This window comes from Zonotrichia albicollis, chromosome Z (assembly GCF_047830755.1).
Source record: "Zonotrichia albicollis isolate bZonAlb1 chromosome Z, bZonAlb1.hap1, whole genome shotgun sequence".
Taxonomy (NCBI): Eukaryota; Metazoa; Chordata; class Aves; order Passeriformes; family Passerellidae; genus Zonotrichia; species Zonotrichia albicollis.
Window position 1 is genome coordinate 65,930,560 of NC_133860.1, and position 18,313 is coordinate 65,948,872.

Below are 18,313 nucleotides of genomic sequence, written 5' to 3' on the forward strand. Positions count from 1 at the left end.
TGTGGATCCTTATGGAACAAAAGACAAAAAGGCAATTGATAAAATCGAGGCCCATCGCTGGATGGCTGATTTAAAAGGCTGGTTCCCAGCTGGCCAGTTTAAAAAAGCTTCCAGCTTTGGTTGCAGATAGGGTTGTTTTTCCAAGGATATGCCTCTGAGCAGCTGTAAAAAGGTCCCACTGCCTGATAGAAAGGCGTGCTGAAAGGTTTTTATTTGCTACTGTGGATTGATTGGAGTACAGATGCTCTGGAAGACGTGCTGCATTATTCATGCGGTAGATACCGTTGCTAAAAGCTAATGTACAGCCTGGAGGCTGTGAGGAGTGGTACGGTCCTTTGTGTGGTTTTGTTGATTCACTAGAGAGCCTGGACTGCTCTTAAGCTTTTTTCTTTGAGTACTGAGATTGATAAAGCAAATCGAGGAATGTGAGATCACTTAGTTGATGGTTCTCTACCTCCTTTCTTGTTTACAAAAACTATTCGAAGCTTTCTTTCTTTTTTTTCTTTTTTTTTTTTTTCTTTTGAATGCATTATTCATAGAAAACTGCTTGCTAGGCTGGCCCTGTTTGCAAGACTTCAGTAGTAACTCAGTTTTCTTGTGGCACCAGCTTAAACTGCTTCCCTATCCGGCTCAAGTGTCTGCAGTAAGTGTCCCACTTCGGATTCTCTGTTAATGCATATTCAGCAGCCTTATCCATTAGATTGCACTGCTGTACACAGATGCTGGGCACCCAGCAGCAGCAGCAGGGCTGTGGGACACACACAGGCCCTTTGTTTCTGCACTCTGGCTGCAGTGGAAGGCTTCACACAGCACTTGTGCAGTGCTGTGACACACAGGCCGTTTTCATGTGAAGAGGAGAAACTGCAGCACGTGGGGGCAAAACTGCAGTGTGTGTGCTTGTGACTGGACTGCCTGCGGTCCTGTTCTGGAGACTGGCCTGAGAACATGTGATTTTCTGTAGCTCCCTCTGCTTACTGGTAGCAGCTGGCTGTCAATTGACATGGTCAAGACCATGCTCTGATGGTTAAGTTCTCCCTCTGGGGACTCTGAACTGATAAACCTCACCTCCAAGGAAACATTTTCTTCTCAAGGATTTTGCTTCTCAGACCAGAGCTGTGGAAGAGACATAGCCTCAATGCAGACTCCACCTGCCCTGCAGGTACAACCAAGTCATGACCCAAGAGGTGAAAGCCACCATATCAGTGCTTGTTTATTTCTCTTGTAACAATAAACTTGTAGCCCCTGAGTTTGTGGTGTTGTTTGAGACGACACGTGCAGGTGGTATTTAAAGCTCTGGGTTGTTTTTTAATCATATAGTCTGGTTGACTTTGGTTCCAAAGGAATTTATTACTGACAATTTCCCCTTATTAGTGTTATAGCATGGAAGTGGAATTTGGATGGCAAAGTCTGTCTAGGGTGTGTCACCTGCTGCATTGCAGATATGCCTAGGAGGGTGTCCATGGAACCTAGGAGGGTTCCATGAGGGGAACCCAGCTTAATCTGAGAGGTTCACAAACCATTTGGTGTGATAGGCTTGTGGAAAGCAAGTCCAGAAATGGAATGGTCTGTTCTTATTTGTCATCTGAGCCAGAAGGCTGGTGTCTGGTGACGAAATTCTGAGAGCTCTGATTTTGTCTTGAAGCAGCAACTCAACATATACTGGTCATGTTGGAATTAAAACAGGAATAAACAGGTGATAAACCAGGAAGCTATTTCTCATGTGTGTTTCTTACAAATTGTAGATAACAATTCCTCTGTTTGAAATTCCTCTGTTTGGTTTCAGGGTTGCCTTTTTAAGGGTGTATTTGTATTCCATCTTTGAAGATGGAAAGGTGTGGGTGGATTTTGGGAAAGAAAAAAAAAAGCAAACTCAAAAATGTAAACCTGAGAGCATTAAATTAAATTTAAAATGTTGCCTGGATGAGGGTGGGAACCAGCAAACTAGTCTGAAACATGGGTGGGGCAAATGGACACACCTGGGCCAGTGGATTGCCAGTGTTTGGCCTGGCCTCTGTGTGCTTATGGCCGTGCTCTGATTGTGCTGCTGGGTGCAGGGAAGTGACTGTCAAAGGACAACAGTCAGACATGCTGGACTTAGGAGGTGTATGACTGATTACTTGCAAAGATAATGCATAAATGCTCGGAGGGAGTGTTCTCAGGGAGCAATTCCCCACCTCTTTCCTGGGCAGGAAAGGACATTTCCTATTGTGAAATTACAGAATTAGAGGAAGAAGAAACAAAAATGGCAAATGATAGTGTTATGTGCTGAGCTGTAAAGTGTGAGCTATTGTTCTCTGGATTTCTAGAGTTGTTTCTTTTCATGTACTGCAAAGGACAGACCTTTGCTTATCCTGTTATTACCACTGGACTTTCCAGGCCTGTTTATATGGGAATACATTTTCAGCAGAAGCTAAAGCCTGTAATTATATTAATGCAATCACACCAGTATTGCTGGTCCTCCTTGGCATGCAGAAAGTAATCCAGAAGAGGTACTTCCTACGGGGGTAAAGGAGAAGATGCTTTCATCCCTATCTTGACTTTAGAGAGCCATGTCTGCACGGGCACATTTGTTGGTGTGCAAAGTAAAACCCAGTGTAGGCAGGAGTGTGAGGCTGCCTGTCCTGCAGAGAGCTGCTGGGTTGCACAGAGCTGCAGGCCTGCCTTTCCCTAGCAGCGACAGCAAGACTCTGTGCAGCCCAAGAAGGCAGGCTGTGACAGGAGGTGTTCTCTGGTGCACTGACTCTGAATCTGGGCTCCTGGGTGTTGCTCCAGATGTCCAGTCACAGGTGAGACAGGAGGTCTTCTCCTGCTGCAGATAAGGCTTTCTGTGAGTGATCTGCTAATGACACAGATGCTTGCTGAGCTGGACATGGAGCTTAGGATTGGTTGTTGGAAAAACCCGCTCCCAGAGCCCCAGGAGAAGAGAAGCTTGGAGATCCTGAGGAATTGCCCCCCTGGTAGGCTGTGAACAACAAGTACTTTATTGTCCTGCACACAGCCCATCTGGGGATCCCAGTGGGTTCTTGGGATACTGGCTGCTTAGCCAGGGAGTTGTTTCCTAAGGGGTGCCCTTTGATCAGCTCAGCAGCACAGTCCTGTCTGGTAGGGATCACAGCTTCCAACCACAGTGGATTCTTGTAGGGACAAATGCAGAGCCCTCCCCAAGCCTGGCTAAATTCCCCTGTAGCAGCAAGAAGGGATGAGCGGGGCTTCGGAGCACAGCAGGGCAGGTGAGGTTGGACAGTGCTCACAGAAGGTGTGGGGGGACCCCAGTCAGTGGGGCTGCAGCACACATGAGGAGCTGTCTGAAATTAACTCAGAGCAACTATCATGTTCTCTTTGAGTACTTTACAGAGGATGGAGGAGGTTCCTGAACTCTAGACGCAGGGGAGCTTGAAAGCTTGAGCCTCTCTATAAGGAGGACGTCAGAACAACAAGAAAAAGTGGAGCACATGAGAGAAATAATGAGATGAAAAAGGCATCATGAGCATGGCGAAACCAATCATGTCAACATTCTGATTTCATCTTCCAGAGGGTGGTAAGACCAGTGGATGTGGGATCTTTTATCTTGACTTCAGAAAAATGTTAGCCCATGCTATTAAGATAAAGGAATATGCGCTATATACGTCTATCTGTGGTCAGGTATATGTAAATTTGGTGAGAGAATTATGGAGGAGAGCTTACATGACAATTTGGTATCAGAATGGGAGGATTTATTGAGAAGAATTTTGCAGGGTTCTTCCTGACATCTGGTGCTTTTTGTATTTTTATTAGCAATTAGAACAAAGGAATCAATAATAAACAGGAAACCAGGAGTAGCAGGAAGCTTGCAGAATAACAGGGCTCTGGTTTGAAACTGCCTTGATGAGCTGAAGTAATGGCATGGGAAAATTAGGAAATGGTTCAGCAGAGAGAGGTTCGGGTCTCCAGATAATGCAGTACCACCAGACCCAGTGCAATTCTGCAGAAAAGCATCCAAAGGCGGCATTTAATTCCAACCTGACCCAGTGACATGCTGTAGAAAGAAAACAATAAATATGAACTGGAGAATATCTGGTAAATTTAAAAGGGAGCTTTGGATGGTTCTGTCCATGCATGTAAGTGGAATAGATGCATTCTGCCAGTTTGAGGTGCAGCTGCTCTGGTAAAATGCAGATGAGCCAAAGGACAAATTCGTCAGCTGTTGAGAAAACATGTCTGACAGAAGGATAATGAGGTAAAAACCATGTAAAACTGGGAAGTTGTGTGTCAGCTATGGAGGAAACTTGCTGCAGTAAGAAGGGTTAGAATCTTTTGCCTGAGATCTGGCTAAATAGAATAAGAAGCAAGGGACAGTGATTGCACAAAAGGAGATCTTATTTTGACAGTGGAGAAAAGCTGCATAATTGTAAAGGCAGCTGTCTGCTGGGTTAAGTTTAGTGGGATGCTGTTTCTCCATTATTTGAGAATTTTGGGGGAAAAGTCCTTAGGGGAGGATGTAGAAAAATGAATGAGAAGGACAGGAAAAAAGATGTACTCACAAGACCTGTGATGATCTGCTTTTGTTCCATGAATTTATGCTTCCCATTTGAGAACCTTCTTGCTAACCTCATACTGTGGTGAGGAACTGTCATAGTACTGGAATCTGAATATACCATGTCATGATGAGTTTGGGTTTTCTTAATGTAGTTTGGCTTGTGAAACCTGGTAAGGGTTTACAAAAGCTGGGCTGACTCTCCATCTTTCTCACTTTTATCTGTGAATCTACTAAGTTCCACTTTTAGTACTTTGATGTCATTCTCCTTTTCCCAGCCTCTCCAGAAAACCTTCCCACCTGCCTGTTCCTCATCTAGTTTGTTTTGACTGAGGGAGTTTGCACTGTGGTCCAGATATTTTTGTTGCTTTATGTCATCTGCGTTGCTGTTTGCTTTCTTTCCCCTAGCATGCCCCATGTGACAAGTCCCTCGCAGGCAGTGTTGTGTAACAGGGATATCTTCCATCTTTTTCACACTGAATGCACACAGAAAGTTCTGGTCTACTTTCACTGTACCTGTTCAGGATCTTCGCCCAAGAGATCAGTGCAGATTTCAGAGGCTCACAGCATGGTTGAGGGTGGAGGTACCTCTGTACTTCACTTAGTCCAGCTGCCATCTCAGAGCAGGTTCAGGGCATTGTCTAGTTGAGTTTTGAGTGTCTCTAAGACTCCACAGCCTCTCTCAGCAGCCCATGTCTCAGACAGGCAGAGAGTGACCACCCTCAGAGTCTGAGAGTTCCTTTTCACGTTTAACTCTCTGATGAAGCTCAGGCTGAATAGCCTGTGGTTCCCCGGATCTTCTGTCTTCCCCTTTTGAAGGGTGACACTTATGTTCTTCCAGTCCTCAGGGACGATACTCCATTGCTATCCGGTTTCAAAGAAAACCAGGAATAACCTTGCAGGAGCAAGGGCCAGCTTACTCAGCTCCTGTGGGTCCATTCCATCAGGCCCTTGGCCATATCCAGTATGTTTAAATGTTCCCTGACCTGATCTCCCTCCAACAAGAGTCAGTCTTCCTTGTTTTGGATTTTCTGGATCTCTCAGGGCTCCAGGGTGCCTGAAGGCTGATCTTAGTAGTTAAGACTGAGGTGAAGAAGGCATTCAGTGCCTCAGTCTTTTCAGCGTCCCTGCTGCTTTTTCTACTGCTCCTTTGCAGCAAACTCCCTCATTTGTGCTTGGAACTACTTTGGGAGACATAACAGAGTTATAGTTAGTATTTATACTTTCTGCCTTTTCAGATCAAAATAAAAGTTTCACGTTTCCTTTAAGAAAGGAGATGAAAAGCTGGCGATCTGTTGTGACACCTGCGTCTTCCTAGTGCACCAGTGAGCAGCCTTCTCAGTACCAGAAGACTTGAAGGTGGTCCACGGAGTACCATTGCCAGTTGTTGGAACAGATAATTTGTTAAGGCCTTGTCTCCAAGATCAGTGCTTAGCAATATTTTCTCCATAGGGACAGCCGTGTATTTCACACAGCCTTACCCAAAAGCTTTCACAACCCAAGAAAAGGAATGCTTAAAATGAGAAGGGACATCATGACCCATTCGACACAAAGTTTGAATGGCTGGATTGAGGACTTGGCCTTGATGTGTTGATGTACATTCTCATGGGAAGATGTTTTAATCAAGTTGTCACTGAGCAGGAGAGGACAGGAGAGAGGAGCATTTGCCTTTATGATAAAGACCTTCCTCACGGGGAAGCAAGAGCTGCTAGTAGGTTGAGATGAGGGTTATCTCAGACCAATTAAGCAAAAGGATGTCTTGTCAAAGTCTCCACCCACTCTTGTCAAAGCCTCCACCCACTCTTCTACCAGCCTGACAGTGCAGTAATTCCCTTTCAGGACTCTCCTCTAGTTTCTTTGCAGGCTGAACCAGGGACTGCCTCCCCACCTGCCTGGTGGTGCATAGGACTTGGTATTTTGGAGTACACCCATGTAATTAGTAACTCTGTGGTTAAGAGTCACAAGCCCAACCCCACTGGCTTCCCTCTGGCTGCTGGTGAGTCCTCTCTGGAAGGAGGAGACAGGTGCTCCTGAAAGTATTCTCTGCTCTGCTGGTTCTCCAGGTCATGCATGGAGAGCGTGGGCAGAAGTCTGTGAGGGCAGGTCAGCCTAAGGAAGGCGGTGCAGGGCACCAGGAGAGTGAGGGAGTCTCACTTCTGGGAGTTTGCAAGGTGCAGCAGGAGACAGCTGCAGCCATACTGGTATGTCACTGAGGATGGCTTTCTTTTAGCCAGAGAGTTAACTTGCATGTGGGATAAAACTGTCCCTTACTGCAGCTTCAGATGGAAGGGAAAAGAGGAGAATGGGATCAGGATGAGGTCTGCTCAAATCACCTGGGACTAATACTGGTGTGGGAATGAACAAATGATGACTGCACTGTACTCCAGTGGAATGTCTGCTCATGCCTGAGCCTGGTCCATGTTAGCACAGGTCTGTCCTGTCTTCCAAAATTTTTTTGGGACGAGGGCATGCTACTGGAAAAAACTACACCTTACTACAATACTTGATTTAGCAAGAGCGATGTGTTTCCCGCTCTCCTGTTTCTAAAGAAGCCCTTTTCATATCCATGATAGCTGGTGGCAAATGAGGACACATGGGATGGGAAATTGCACTGATTGCTTTTCCTAAAATTGACACCTGCAGACTAGCATAACAAACAGACACCTTTCTCATTGCTTGCTTGCTTTGTGATCACTGTGCTCCTATCAGGGTTGCAGCCAGCAGCCCTTTCTCTGCATAAGGCAAAAAGAAAGGGTGAGGAATGCATTTGGAGCTGTGTGAGGTTGAAGATATTAAAGCTGTCTGGAAGCGAGAAGTACCTCTGCACGCTGTTTTTTCAATGCCTCTCTCTTTGAATTCCTTTGCTTAACCACAGGGACCGGGTTGCAGTACCAGGTCCTGGGAGAGAGATATTTTCCCTGTGAAGGAAGCATTAATAGCATAATTCAGAGTAAATACAATTATGTGGTGTATTTCTGTTTGCCAAAACTGTCCCAGTCCAACTGTGTGGACCTGGGACTTAGTTGTCCTTGTTGATTAGTTAGCTGCCAAAAGCAGCTGTATCCCAGTGAAGGTGCTTGTGTATGTGAGTCTTGTGTGTTCCATGCAGGTGACAGATGGCTTCTGCAGGTCATGTAAGACTCATTAACCTTGCTGGCAGGAGGTATGTGCTGCACTGCACTGCTTCCCTGATCAGAGTGGTGCCCTGATGCTGGCTAGTAGAAGCAGAAAGACTTAGAGCAGCCTGCTTAGCGGATGTTCCTCTGCTGAGATTCATCAGGAACAAGATGCAGCAAGAGTCACACCTCTCTGATCAGGAGAGGGGGCAATAGTCTGCTTGAAGCAGAGAGACACTGAAACCAGGACCCTGTGCCTGTGTGCAGAATGCAGAAGCCTGGTTTGGGAGCAGGGAGCACATGTCTTCCTGCTTCAACACAAATCTGGGGACTGCAGAGTGAGGAGAGGGGAAGTAATTTTTATGGAGCTCTCTTGTACAGTTTGCTCTGTATGGAGCCGTGTCATGAAATTTACAGTGCATGTAGCTGGCTCTCAAGCCGAAAACCAGCAGTATTTAATGATATATTAATTGCCTTATTTAAAACTATGTGTTTAACTGTTTCCTTTCTAAAAGTCCTGGGGTACTGGGAATGGGAATGTATCCCCTATTTCCAGTACATAGCTTGGTGTTCAGTGTGAGGAACTACTGAAGCTGACTTCATGTACATCTTTTTCTTGTCATCTGGATGCAAGCATTATCTCATTGTCGTTGACAGAGACAAGGTAGCTGAAAGGGCTTTTTGAGCCTCCCAGACTGACTCTTCTTACCTTTTGGCATCAAGTTACCTTATTCGTTTTTGGATGGGGAGGAATGAATTTTGAGAGAATAAGCAGTGTGGAAGAAAAGTGGAGGGGAGGAGAGAGATTTTAGCAGAATAGAAGGATAAGATGTACAAAAATGATGGATGATTTCAAGAAAGAAGAAGGGAAGGCACCAGAGAAAATAATGGATCTAGGCAGATTCTGGGAATGACAATGATTCTTGCTTCTGTTTGATTTTATTACTTGGAGCTGCGTGCAGATGAAGATTTTGTTTCATGGACTGGTGGTACAGAAATGAGAAGAGGATGTGTGTCTTCTCAGGAGTTTTCTAGCTGTATATCCTTGTGCTACTTTCCATCCGCTTTTTTTGCATGAGGTTGGAAGTTTGAATCTCTTGCGGCTTCTCCTGGGTGATTGCAAACAATTATCTCAAGACTTTCAAAGCTGCCCCTCTGGGTTTTTCGGCCATAGAAACATCACTTAAAATTATTAGGCTGAAAGGAAAGAGGCATTACCAATGCAATGCAAGGTTAGCATTCCAAACAAGAAGGTAAAAAGGAAATGAAGTTTAGATGTCATTTGAGATTGAAGTGTTCATTGTACTTTAAAAATCCCCCTTATAGCACTTGCATTCCTTCTTTTCTCCCCTTTCTATCTCTTTTGACCCTGCATACAAGAGAAGGAATGAGGACAGTGTATTTTTTCTCTCTTGGTCTCTCTGCTTTTCAAATTACCTCTAACTTTCAAGGGATTGAGACTTCTGAAAAGGTCTTTTATTTGATCAAATTCTCTTGATTCCCCCGGAGTAAGGACAGAGGAGAAAGGGAGTCCAACTTGTCAGGCTAGATCACTTGAACATCTGAAGTGTTTTTCACAGTGGCAAGTAAGAGGTATAGGCAGAGTTTGGAAACCTGCCTATGAACAGTAGAAAACAGTACTTAAATGTTTTTCTGGTAGTCATGTTATATGCTTTCCTTGGGAGTGCACTGGGACTAGACCTCCAGAGGTTTGGCTGGATTTCACCTGATGTCAGGGCAGCTTTTGTGCAGCTTTTGTTCTCCACTGCACAGGCCGTGTGGAGAACAGGTCTTGAGGAGAAGGGAGACTTCTTGCATGAAGCTGGGGGAGCGTGAAGCAAACGTAACCATTATTAATTCACTGGCATGTGTTTTCTGCTCTGCTCAGAGGTGTGCAGCACAAGAGAACAGAAAACAATTGTTCGGCGTGGGGCATGTACCATGCACATAATGGATTTGTGCAGTGGAAACGTTGTGCACTATGAACTGGAAGGCTCTAAGCCCAGGTGTTCTGAGGAGTGTCAGCGTGTCATTGTGGGTTTGGATGGGGAAGGGTACAAGTTTGTCTCTTCAGGAGATGCTGTGCCACATTGTGGTCTCTTGAAGAGCTCTGTCTGTTCTTTGATCACTGCAATAGTGTTTCACAGATTTCACAGAATATTTTGAGTTGCAAGGCACCCACAGGGGTCACCAAATCCAGCTCTTGAGTGAATGGCCCATATGATCCAGAGACCAAGAGCAGAGGCAGCTAGTCTGTCCCTCTGTTGCTTACCTGAAGGCAGACAGAGCTTGAGAGCTTTCTGTTAGAACTTACAAACTGTTATTTGGAATAAAAATACTGCCTGTCTAAATTAGCCTAGTTAAGTGCTGCTTTTGCAATCCACCCAGCCTTTTTGTGCCCTGCTTCCATGCTAAGACTGTAATACAGTCTTGTGAGAGACTCACAAGACTCATCCAATGTGATGCTCTACAGGCAGTGATCTTGTGTTTGCACAGGCTTAGTTTGTACGAAACTCGTAAAAAAGGCTTTGAATATCTTACAGGTGATGGAGTAGAATGCCTGTTTGTGTCATTGGAGTCAGCTGTGAGCCTCCTCCCTTCACTGCCGTGAATCAGTGAAACAGTGAAACAGTGACAGGTGTTGGCATGGGGAACAGAAGCAGTCAAGGACTTGTGCCTGGGTGGATGCGTGCTGGCTGCAGCCAGCACCCTGCTGAGCAGGAGGTGCAGGGGCTTTAGCTCATGTCTGCAGTCGGGTCCCTCGGGAGATGAGTGTTGGGATGGGCCATGGGCAGCTCTGGGAACCGAGAACAACTCTCTGCAAACGTGGAGGTGATTTCCAGCCTGGTTACCTTGAAAAATTTTCTGGTGCCAGAGACCTCAGACACCTTCCTGAAGGAGCTTAACGTGGCCTTGCCAAGAGCAGAAATTTCTTGTGCCTACTGGACTTGTTCAGCTCCTGTGAGTTCTCCAGGTGGCATTTTGTATCACTTTGAATGCTTTTACGTATCCATTTCCTTCTTTTATGGTGATGTCATGTGGTCTCTGCTTTTGAAAGTGCCACTCCTTTTGCTCACCCATATCTTCAGGTCTGTATCTGGACAGGGTGGTCTTTTCCTCTACAAGTCTTTTTTCCAGTCTCACAGAGTTGCTGAGATTAACCTCAAGGAAATAGGGCCCACTTCTTTTTACAATGCAGTGGAAAAGGTTTCAGCTCAAACTCCGCATAAAACAAACAAACTGAAATTAAACTTTTGCCATCCATCTACCATTATACGGCCCTTAACAGTAACCCTGAGGAGTGATATATTTGGAAGGAGCTACTCTGGCCAGTTAATTTTTGGAATCATGGCCATTGCTAAACAGCTTTGATTGCAACTCTGCTCTTGGTACAATAATGAAGCAGGTTATTCTGAAGTAGCTATGTCTGATTCAGTTGCTTTGTCCCTCGATGTTAAAATTTGAAATTTTGGCATTAAGTACTGCAACTGAATATTGCTTAAAATGGAGATAGTGGGTGCACTTCTGAGTGGGTTAATGCAGCCAGCATGAGTGGATGTATAGCCCTGCCACACTCCGGACATAACAGACTTATTGCACATGAAATTAAAATTATTATCTGATTTCTTGCCAATCTCTGTGAGTCTGTTTTGTGTCCAAATCAGGACCAGCTGTAGCTCTGTAATCATTGCTAGGCTTTTATTGAATCTGCCTGGGAAATGCCAGGAGAGATTAATGCCATTCTCTCTCCCACTCCTATGACTGATAAAAGTTTTGCTGCTCCCTAATTTAAAAAAATTAAAATAAAACTTCTTTGATGCAGCTAAAACACATGTCTTTTGACTCTCTTGTCTCCACTAGACTTTGAAAGGAGATGATTTATATCCTCCTTGTACCAACTTGTTCTGCGTTTGAAGCCTACTGTCATGGCTTCCCTCCTTCATCTCTACCCCAAAGTTTTTAGGTTTCTTAGCAGATCTCACTGCTCTGATCGATCACTGGTCCATACAGGTCTGCCCTGAATGCTCCTCCAACTCTCTGGCATGTCCTTAAGAGCAGTGCCCAGAGCCAAGGTCTTTTGTCTAGTGTTCATGTCACTGATGAAGCACAACCTGAACAGAAATCCCAGTGCAGGCCAGTGGAGTGGAGTGTGAGCACACAGTAAACAGCATCCTCTTGTGTGCACACTTCTTTCATGTTGTTTCTCTCCTGGAAACACAGACAACTCATGCCATGACTTGGTACTTCAGCACAAAGCCAGTCTACTTCATTTCTTGCTTGTGTTTTCAGAATAGGGAACATAACTGTAAGGAAAGAAAATACATTGAGAACATCCAGGTTGGTGAATGGTGGGGTTGCTCAACCTTTCCCCTTGTATAAAGTCACTAACAAAAATTTCCCCAGCATTAGGCTCATTGTTGAATTGGGATGGGTGGCAGCAGACACTCTTGGCTCCGAGAGAGCCATGATGCTGAGTCCTTGGGGTTTGTTTGGCAGGTGGGGGCCTGGTACCTGATAGTCCTGCTCTGGGCATCTGGAAGTAGAAAATGAGTCACCTTGCTGGCAGTCAGCAGCGGGATGCATGGAGGTCCTGGCTCCCAACACTTCTGATGCCATCACAGCTGGAGATGTGCATGTCTGCTCACAGGGGAATGAGGAGAGCTCTTCTTTTTGGCTGCTTCTTTCCTGGGCTGGATTTGTTCTCTTTTTAACCCACATCAGATACTTCCTATGATCTGATTCTGCTCAAGTGCCTTGTTCTGGTTTTTGGGTTGGTTTTGCGATTGGTTGGTGTTGTGGTCTTTTGCTTGTTTGTTTGCTTGTGTTTTCATAAATTTCATCCTCCCACACATTAATTTTGTGCTCAGAGTAAGATAAATCAGCTTGTGGATGGTGCAGAAGGTGCCAGACCACAAGCAGTCCAGGACTGTGTGCTGGGCAGGTCAGCTCCTAGCAGTGTGTGGGGCCACACGCAAGAACTGGTATTTGTAGGAGATAAGGTGCCCATCAATCTTCTCTCAGGCCTTTCCCCGGATGTAAAGAAAATAATTTCCTGGTCTGCTCCCGGCACTGCCAGGGATATCAAAAACACTAAGGATATCAAAGATGAGAAATGGTAGAATAAAGCATTGACAAAGTTTTTACACTATTGCTTTTACACTATTGGGGCTGACTCTGCTGCTGTGAGTCTTTCACAGAGCACTGTGGTGCCAGAGTAGAGGGTGCTCTCAGTTTGATCTGGATTAAGCTACCATATGTCTGGGTTTCCTCAAACATATTTCACTTTTTTCCATGTGGTTATTTTCTCCAGGACCAAGATAAATTCATCCAGAATTCACAAATATCATTCATGGTTGTAATAGGTTGACCCAGGGTAGATGCTAGGCACTCACCAAAGGTGCTTACTCATTCCTCTCTGCAGCTGGACAGAGGAAAGAAAATTTGATGAAGTGTTCCTGGGTTGAGATTAAGAAACAGGAAGTGGCCATTTATCAAATAGCATCACAGGCAAACAGGCTTAACTTAGAGATATTAATTGAATTTATTACTAAGAAACTCAGAGCAGGATAATGAGAAGTAAAATAAACTCTTAAAAACACCCTCTCCACACCCCTCCCTCCTTCCAGCTGTACCTCCCACTCCAGCAGTACAAGAAAACAGGGAATGGGAGTTATGGTCAGTTCATCACCTGAGGCTGCTCCCACTGCTCAGGAGTCATTCTCCTGCTGCACCTGGGGTCCCTCCCATGGGAGGCAGCTCTCCACGAGCTTCTTTGATGTGGCTCCATCCCATGGGCACCAGCCCCTCTCAAACTGCTGCAGTGTGGGTCACTCTTCTGTGGGGTGTAGTCCTCCAAGGGCCCCTCTCTCCACGGGTCTCCCAAAGGATCACAGCCCCCTCCAGGCATCCACCTGCTCCAGCACAGGCACCTCCATGGGCTGTGGGTGGATCTCTGCATCCCTGTGAATCCCCATGGGCTGCAGGGGCACAGCTGCTTCACCATGGCCTGCACTACGGCCTGCAGGGGAATCTCAGCTCCAGAGCCTGGAGCAGCTCCTGCCCCTCCTTCTTCACGGACCTTGGTGTCTGCAGAGCTCTTTTTCTCACATGTTCTCTCTCTGCTCTGAGGCATCACTAGGGTTGCACATCTCAATAGGCAGAAGCTGTCTAGAAACACTGTCCAGCCTGAAAAAGCTGGTATCTGACCTGGTAAACAGGGATCTGAGAAGTGCTTATAGGGATCTTTGCATCCTTCTCCAGGAATTCTTGGCAGCTTCAGGAAAATATCTACTTAATGTTTTTTTGCTGGGAGAGGTGGTAATAAAAAGTCCAAAAAGTCCCAGGATATGTTCCCTGCGAGCTGAGTGAGAGGACATTGCTAAGTACAGTCTTTACATCAGCTGTATGGTTAGGAATACATGAACAGCAGTATAATCTGCAGTGTCTCACTCCATCCTGGTTCTCCCCTCCCATACAGGGAGGCTAGCAATATTGGGAATTGGGTCAGGATGATGAGGATGATTCCTCATGCATGAGGTTGATTCCTGGATTGCAAAGGCTGTGCTGCCTTCCTTCTTTCTCCAGGATGCAAAGGGCTCTGTGCTACCCTGGCAGAGGGTCAGTGATCCCTTCCTCAGTGACTTTTACCCTTTTGCCAGCTCAGGATCAGTGTGTGTGCTGGCGTCAGAGGCCTGAGCAGCAAGTGAGGGAGGTCTTCCACCCCTTTGACCAGAAAGAGGACCCAGACCTCAGTTCCAGCAGCCTCTCAAAATCTGCTGTCCATGTGTGCTGCCCAGTGTTCACAGGTGGTCTGCATGCCCCTGCTGTGGGCATCCTGGCATCGTGCTGTGCCACGAGCAGTGAGGTGAGGTGAGCTGGGAATCCCTCGGCTCTGGCTTCAGGCCTTACCCAGTGCTGCCCACACGGGATTTTCAGGTCCTTGGGCTCTGCCCATATAGGCTTGCACAGCTCAAACATGGCTGTGCAAGGAGAGACCCTCTACACTGGGGCTGACCCTCCAGTGCAGGGAGAAAGCTAGTGCTTTAGCTTTTTAGTCCAAAAAAACATTCAGGAAAAGCATATTGCTAAGGGACTGGGCAAAACATGAAATTTTCAGACATTTTAAAATGCAGAAATAATGTCTTTTAATTATTCGAAGATGATAGTGCCTGTTCTTGCAATATAAAAGCAATCCTGTCTTACTGACAAAATATTGATATAGTTTTTGTCACTTTCTCCCCTCTCCCCCCATTCATTATACCAAAAGTTGCTCTTTGCACTTCAAAAAAAAAGTGGTTACCTGTCCAAACAGCAGTTTTTATGAACGAGGAAGAAATGTCATCACTTCCTGCCAGAGGAACAGGTGAGAAAGCTGAGCCTGCAAGGCATACTTCTGGTTTATTGGGTTGAAAGTCTGCCTTGTATGGGTGTGCATCTTGGTATGTTGGCAGTGGCATTTTTAGGGCAGTACAAGATACACATGGCTGAGATCCAGAGGCCCTAAAATCACAGGATCACAGAACAGTTGAGACTGGAAGTGATCCCTTGAGATCATGTAGTCCAATCCTTCTTCTCAAAGCAGGATCAACTTGAAAAGTTGCCCAGGACCATGCCTCCAAGGATGGAAGCTCCATAATGTTTTGGGCAACTGGTGCCAGTGTTGAACAACCCTCATGGAGAAAAAGTGTTTCATTGCATATAAATAGAATTTTCTGAGTTTCAGTTTGTACCCATTTGCTTCTTGTCCAGCTGCTGGGCACTGCTGAGGAGAGTCTGCTTCTGTCTTCTCCACTACTACTCTAATACTGAGGTATTGGTGTGCATTGATGAGATCCTTCTGAGCTTCTGAAGAGTCCTGGCGTTCTCAATAATTGCTCCTCTGTGCTTGGTGCTCCTTTCTCCAGAAGGGGCTTGAAACTTCAGACCACACACTCTCTCCCAGCTCAAAAGCAGTGTAGCTAGAATTACTTTGCAGCCAGGCAATTTGGTTCATTTTGGAAAGATAATAGCCCTGCTGTAAGAAGCAACTGCTGGATACTGCTGCATCTAGGCAATACAGTGATTCCTCCTCCTCCTCCTGGTGTGAGTAAACCTAACCACTAAAACTGTAATGAACATGAAATTGTTTGAGAACACTGCACCTCTGGGGCTGTTTGGGGAGGTAGCCACTTGCATATAACCTCAACTTGCTTTCTGCCTGTGAATATCCCTTCTTCCAAGGTCAGCTTTCAGGATTGCTGCTTTCTTCTTCAAATAACTTGCATTTCTTTATTTTTGTTTGGCACAGGTGTCTCTCACTGTATAAAAGATCCTTTGCACCTAGTGTTTTCTGTGGAAGAGATTTATTCAGCTAAAAGTATGGACAAATTAGGGTTAGCATAGGTAAAACATGCTAAGGTAACAGAGAGCAACAAAGATGATTATGAACGCAACTGGTGATCTGCCAGGACTCAAATACTACAGGCATATGTATTTGTCCAAGGTGGAGTTGGCTCTGAGCTGTGTCAGTAGAACTGGGAGGAGGCAGGAAATAGGATAGAACTTGTGTCCTAGTACTGTTCACAGCCCAAATCTTCCAGTGTGACACAGCTTTGTGGAACTTTGTATTGATGAGAGCTTGTAAAGCTCCAGTTTGACTGCCCAGTATCGAGCCATTTGGTTTCTTAGCCTTTGATAGACATCCCAGGAGGATGCAGTACCATGCCAGCAACATGGACTTTTTGGCTTAAAATTGCTTAGACCTCTGCTTGTCAGGTGATGATGCACTTGGCTTCCTGCCATTGAGTGCATGCATGCTTCCCTTGACCCTTCAACTGTGTGAGTGAGCTCTCTAAGCCTTGCAGTAGCTCAAAAGTGAATTGGTTGGGTTCCCTTGTCAAATTGGAGTGTTGCTGACCCAGCATCACTGATAATACTGTTCACCAAATGCACATTAAGAGGTCAATATGGGGCAAAACGATGCCTTCTGAAAGTATTTGCCTACATTCCCAGCTGTTGGGTGAGGTGCTCTTTCACCCATAATCTTCCTGTCTTTCTTTTCATTTCTGTATTTCTTTTCATTTGGGAAGTAGAATCTTCTCCCTACACTCATTGTATGCCTTTTACTCTCTAAATCTTGTGGGATCTGGGTTTAATAGTCTTAAGTACCTTGTCTGACCAGCACTAATATCTTCCTATTTGAAAATAGCTAGTTGAAGGACATGATTCTACCCCTCTGCTCTCAGGAGACCTTACCTGCAACAGTGTATACAGTTTTGGTGCCCCCAACATAATAATGGCATGGAACTGCTGGAGCAAGTTCAGAGGAGGGCTGGGAAATTGCTAAAAGGACTGGAGCACCTCCCCAGTGAGGACAGGCTGAGAAAACTGGGGCTGTTCAGCCTGGAGAAAAAAGGACTATGTGGAAACATCAATCTTCCAGTATCTGAAGGGTTCTACAGGGAAGGTGGAGAATGCATCTTCACTGAAGTGTAGTGGTAGGACAAGGATTAATACATACAAACTGAAAGAGGGGAAACTTAGATTAAATATTAGGAAGAAATTCTTTACTTTAAGGGTGGTGAGATACTGGAACAGGTTGCCCAGAAAAGCTATGGTTCCCCCATTCCTGACAGTGTTTGAGGCTGGCTTGGATAAGGCCTTGAGCAGCCTGGTCTAGTGGGAAGTGTCCCTGCCCATGTCAGGGGGGTTGGAACTAGATGGTCTTCAAGGTCCCTTCCGACCCAAACCATTCTACGACTCTGTGACTGTATGATTTTATGAAATCTGTTAAATCAGTTCCATTTAGCCTCACTGCTTTCTGTGAGAAGAGGTTCTTGTGTTTAGCATGCTTTATGTGTCATTTAAACACCATTTAGAATGCATTCTGTCAGAAGGCTATAGTGCAGTTATAAACCAGACACGCAGAACATAATTGTATGTGGAAAAAAGATCAACAGGTGACTGTAGCTATTCCTGTGATCTGCCAAACTTATTTTTTCTGTTCATGTGAGCAAAATTTAGAATCAGTTTTGGTTCTAAACCACCTGAGGTCTAAACAAAGCATACATTCAGGTTGGCTTGTTCAATCACCATCTTTCATGCTTTCCATGCTCAAGATGTTGTATTTTTCATGCTTTCTGAGCTCTATCGTACCAGAATTCATCTCCTCTTGAACTTGCTGCCATGTGGCCCTACCCCAGCGATAGAGACTGCTGGCACGTGCACAGTCCAGCTGGCTGGTGATGCTGAGAGCTGTCACTTCTTCCCTGCACTCTCCTCTCTCCATCAGAGATGTGCAACAGGGTTATGGCAAAGGGGTGAATACCAGAAAAAAACTGTGTCTAGAGCTTGCTGGCTGAGGGTTGGTGAGAGCAGGCCAGGTGGGGAGGGTGAGCCTGTGGTGGGGAGAGGGGCGTGGGGCTCTGCAAGCCTTGCCAGGATGGCCTGTCCTTATGCCTTGGATGTTGTGTTTCTCTCCTTGCAGATGTCGTGGCACCCGCAGTACCGCAGCTCCAAGTTCCGCCACGTGTATGGCAAAGCTGCCAGCAAGGACAAGTGCTACGACTGTGTGCCCATCACCCACAACATCAACGACAACCACTTCTGTGCCGTGAACCCCAGCTTCATCGCCGTGGTGACCGAGTGCGTGGGCGGCGGCGCCTTCCTCGTCATTCCCATCAAGCAGGTGAGCTCCCCAGGCAGA

At 45.8% G+C, this 18,313-nt stretch overlaps 1 protein-coding gene across 7 annotated transcripts in view; it reads left to right on the top strand.

Annotated features, from left to right (window-relative positions):
• CORO2A (coronin 2A) overlaps positions 1-18,313 on the top strand; it is a 57,598-nt gene that overhangs the window by 16,548 nt on the left and 22,737 nt on the right. For 6 of the 7 annotated variants that reach the window (XM_074532532.1, XM_074532530.1, XM_074532531.1 and 3 more), the window contains exon 2: positions 18,095-18,295. In XM_074532532.1, coding sequence (XP_074388633.1) covers positions 18,095-18,295 — 201 coding nt within the window. Of the gene's footprint in view, positions 1-3,354; positions 3,539-18,094; positions 18,296-18,313 lie in introns of all 7 variants that reach the window. The other variant, XM_074532533.1, reaches the window with a different exon arrangement.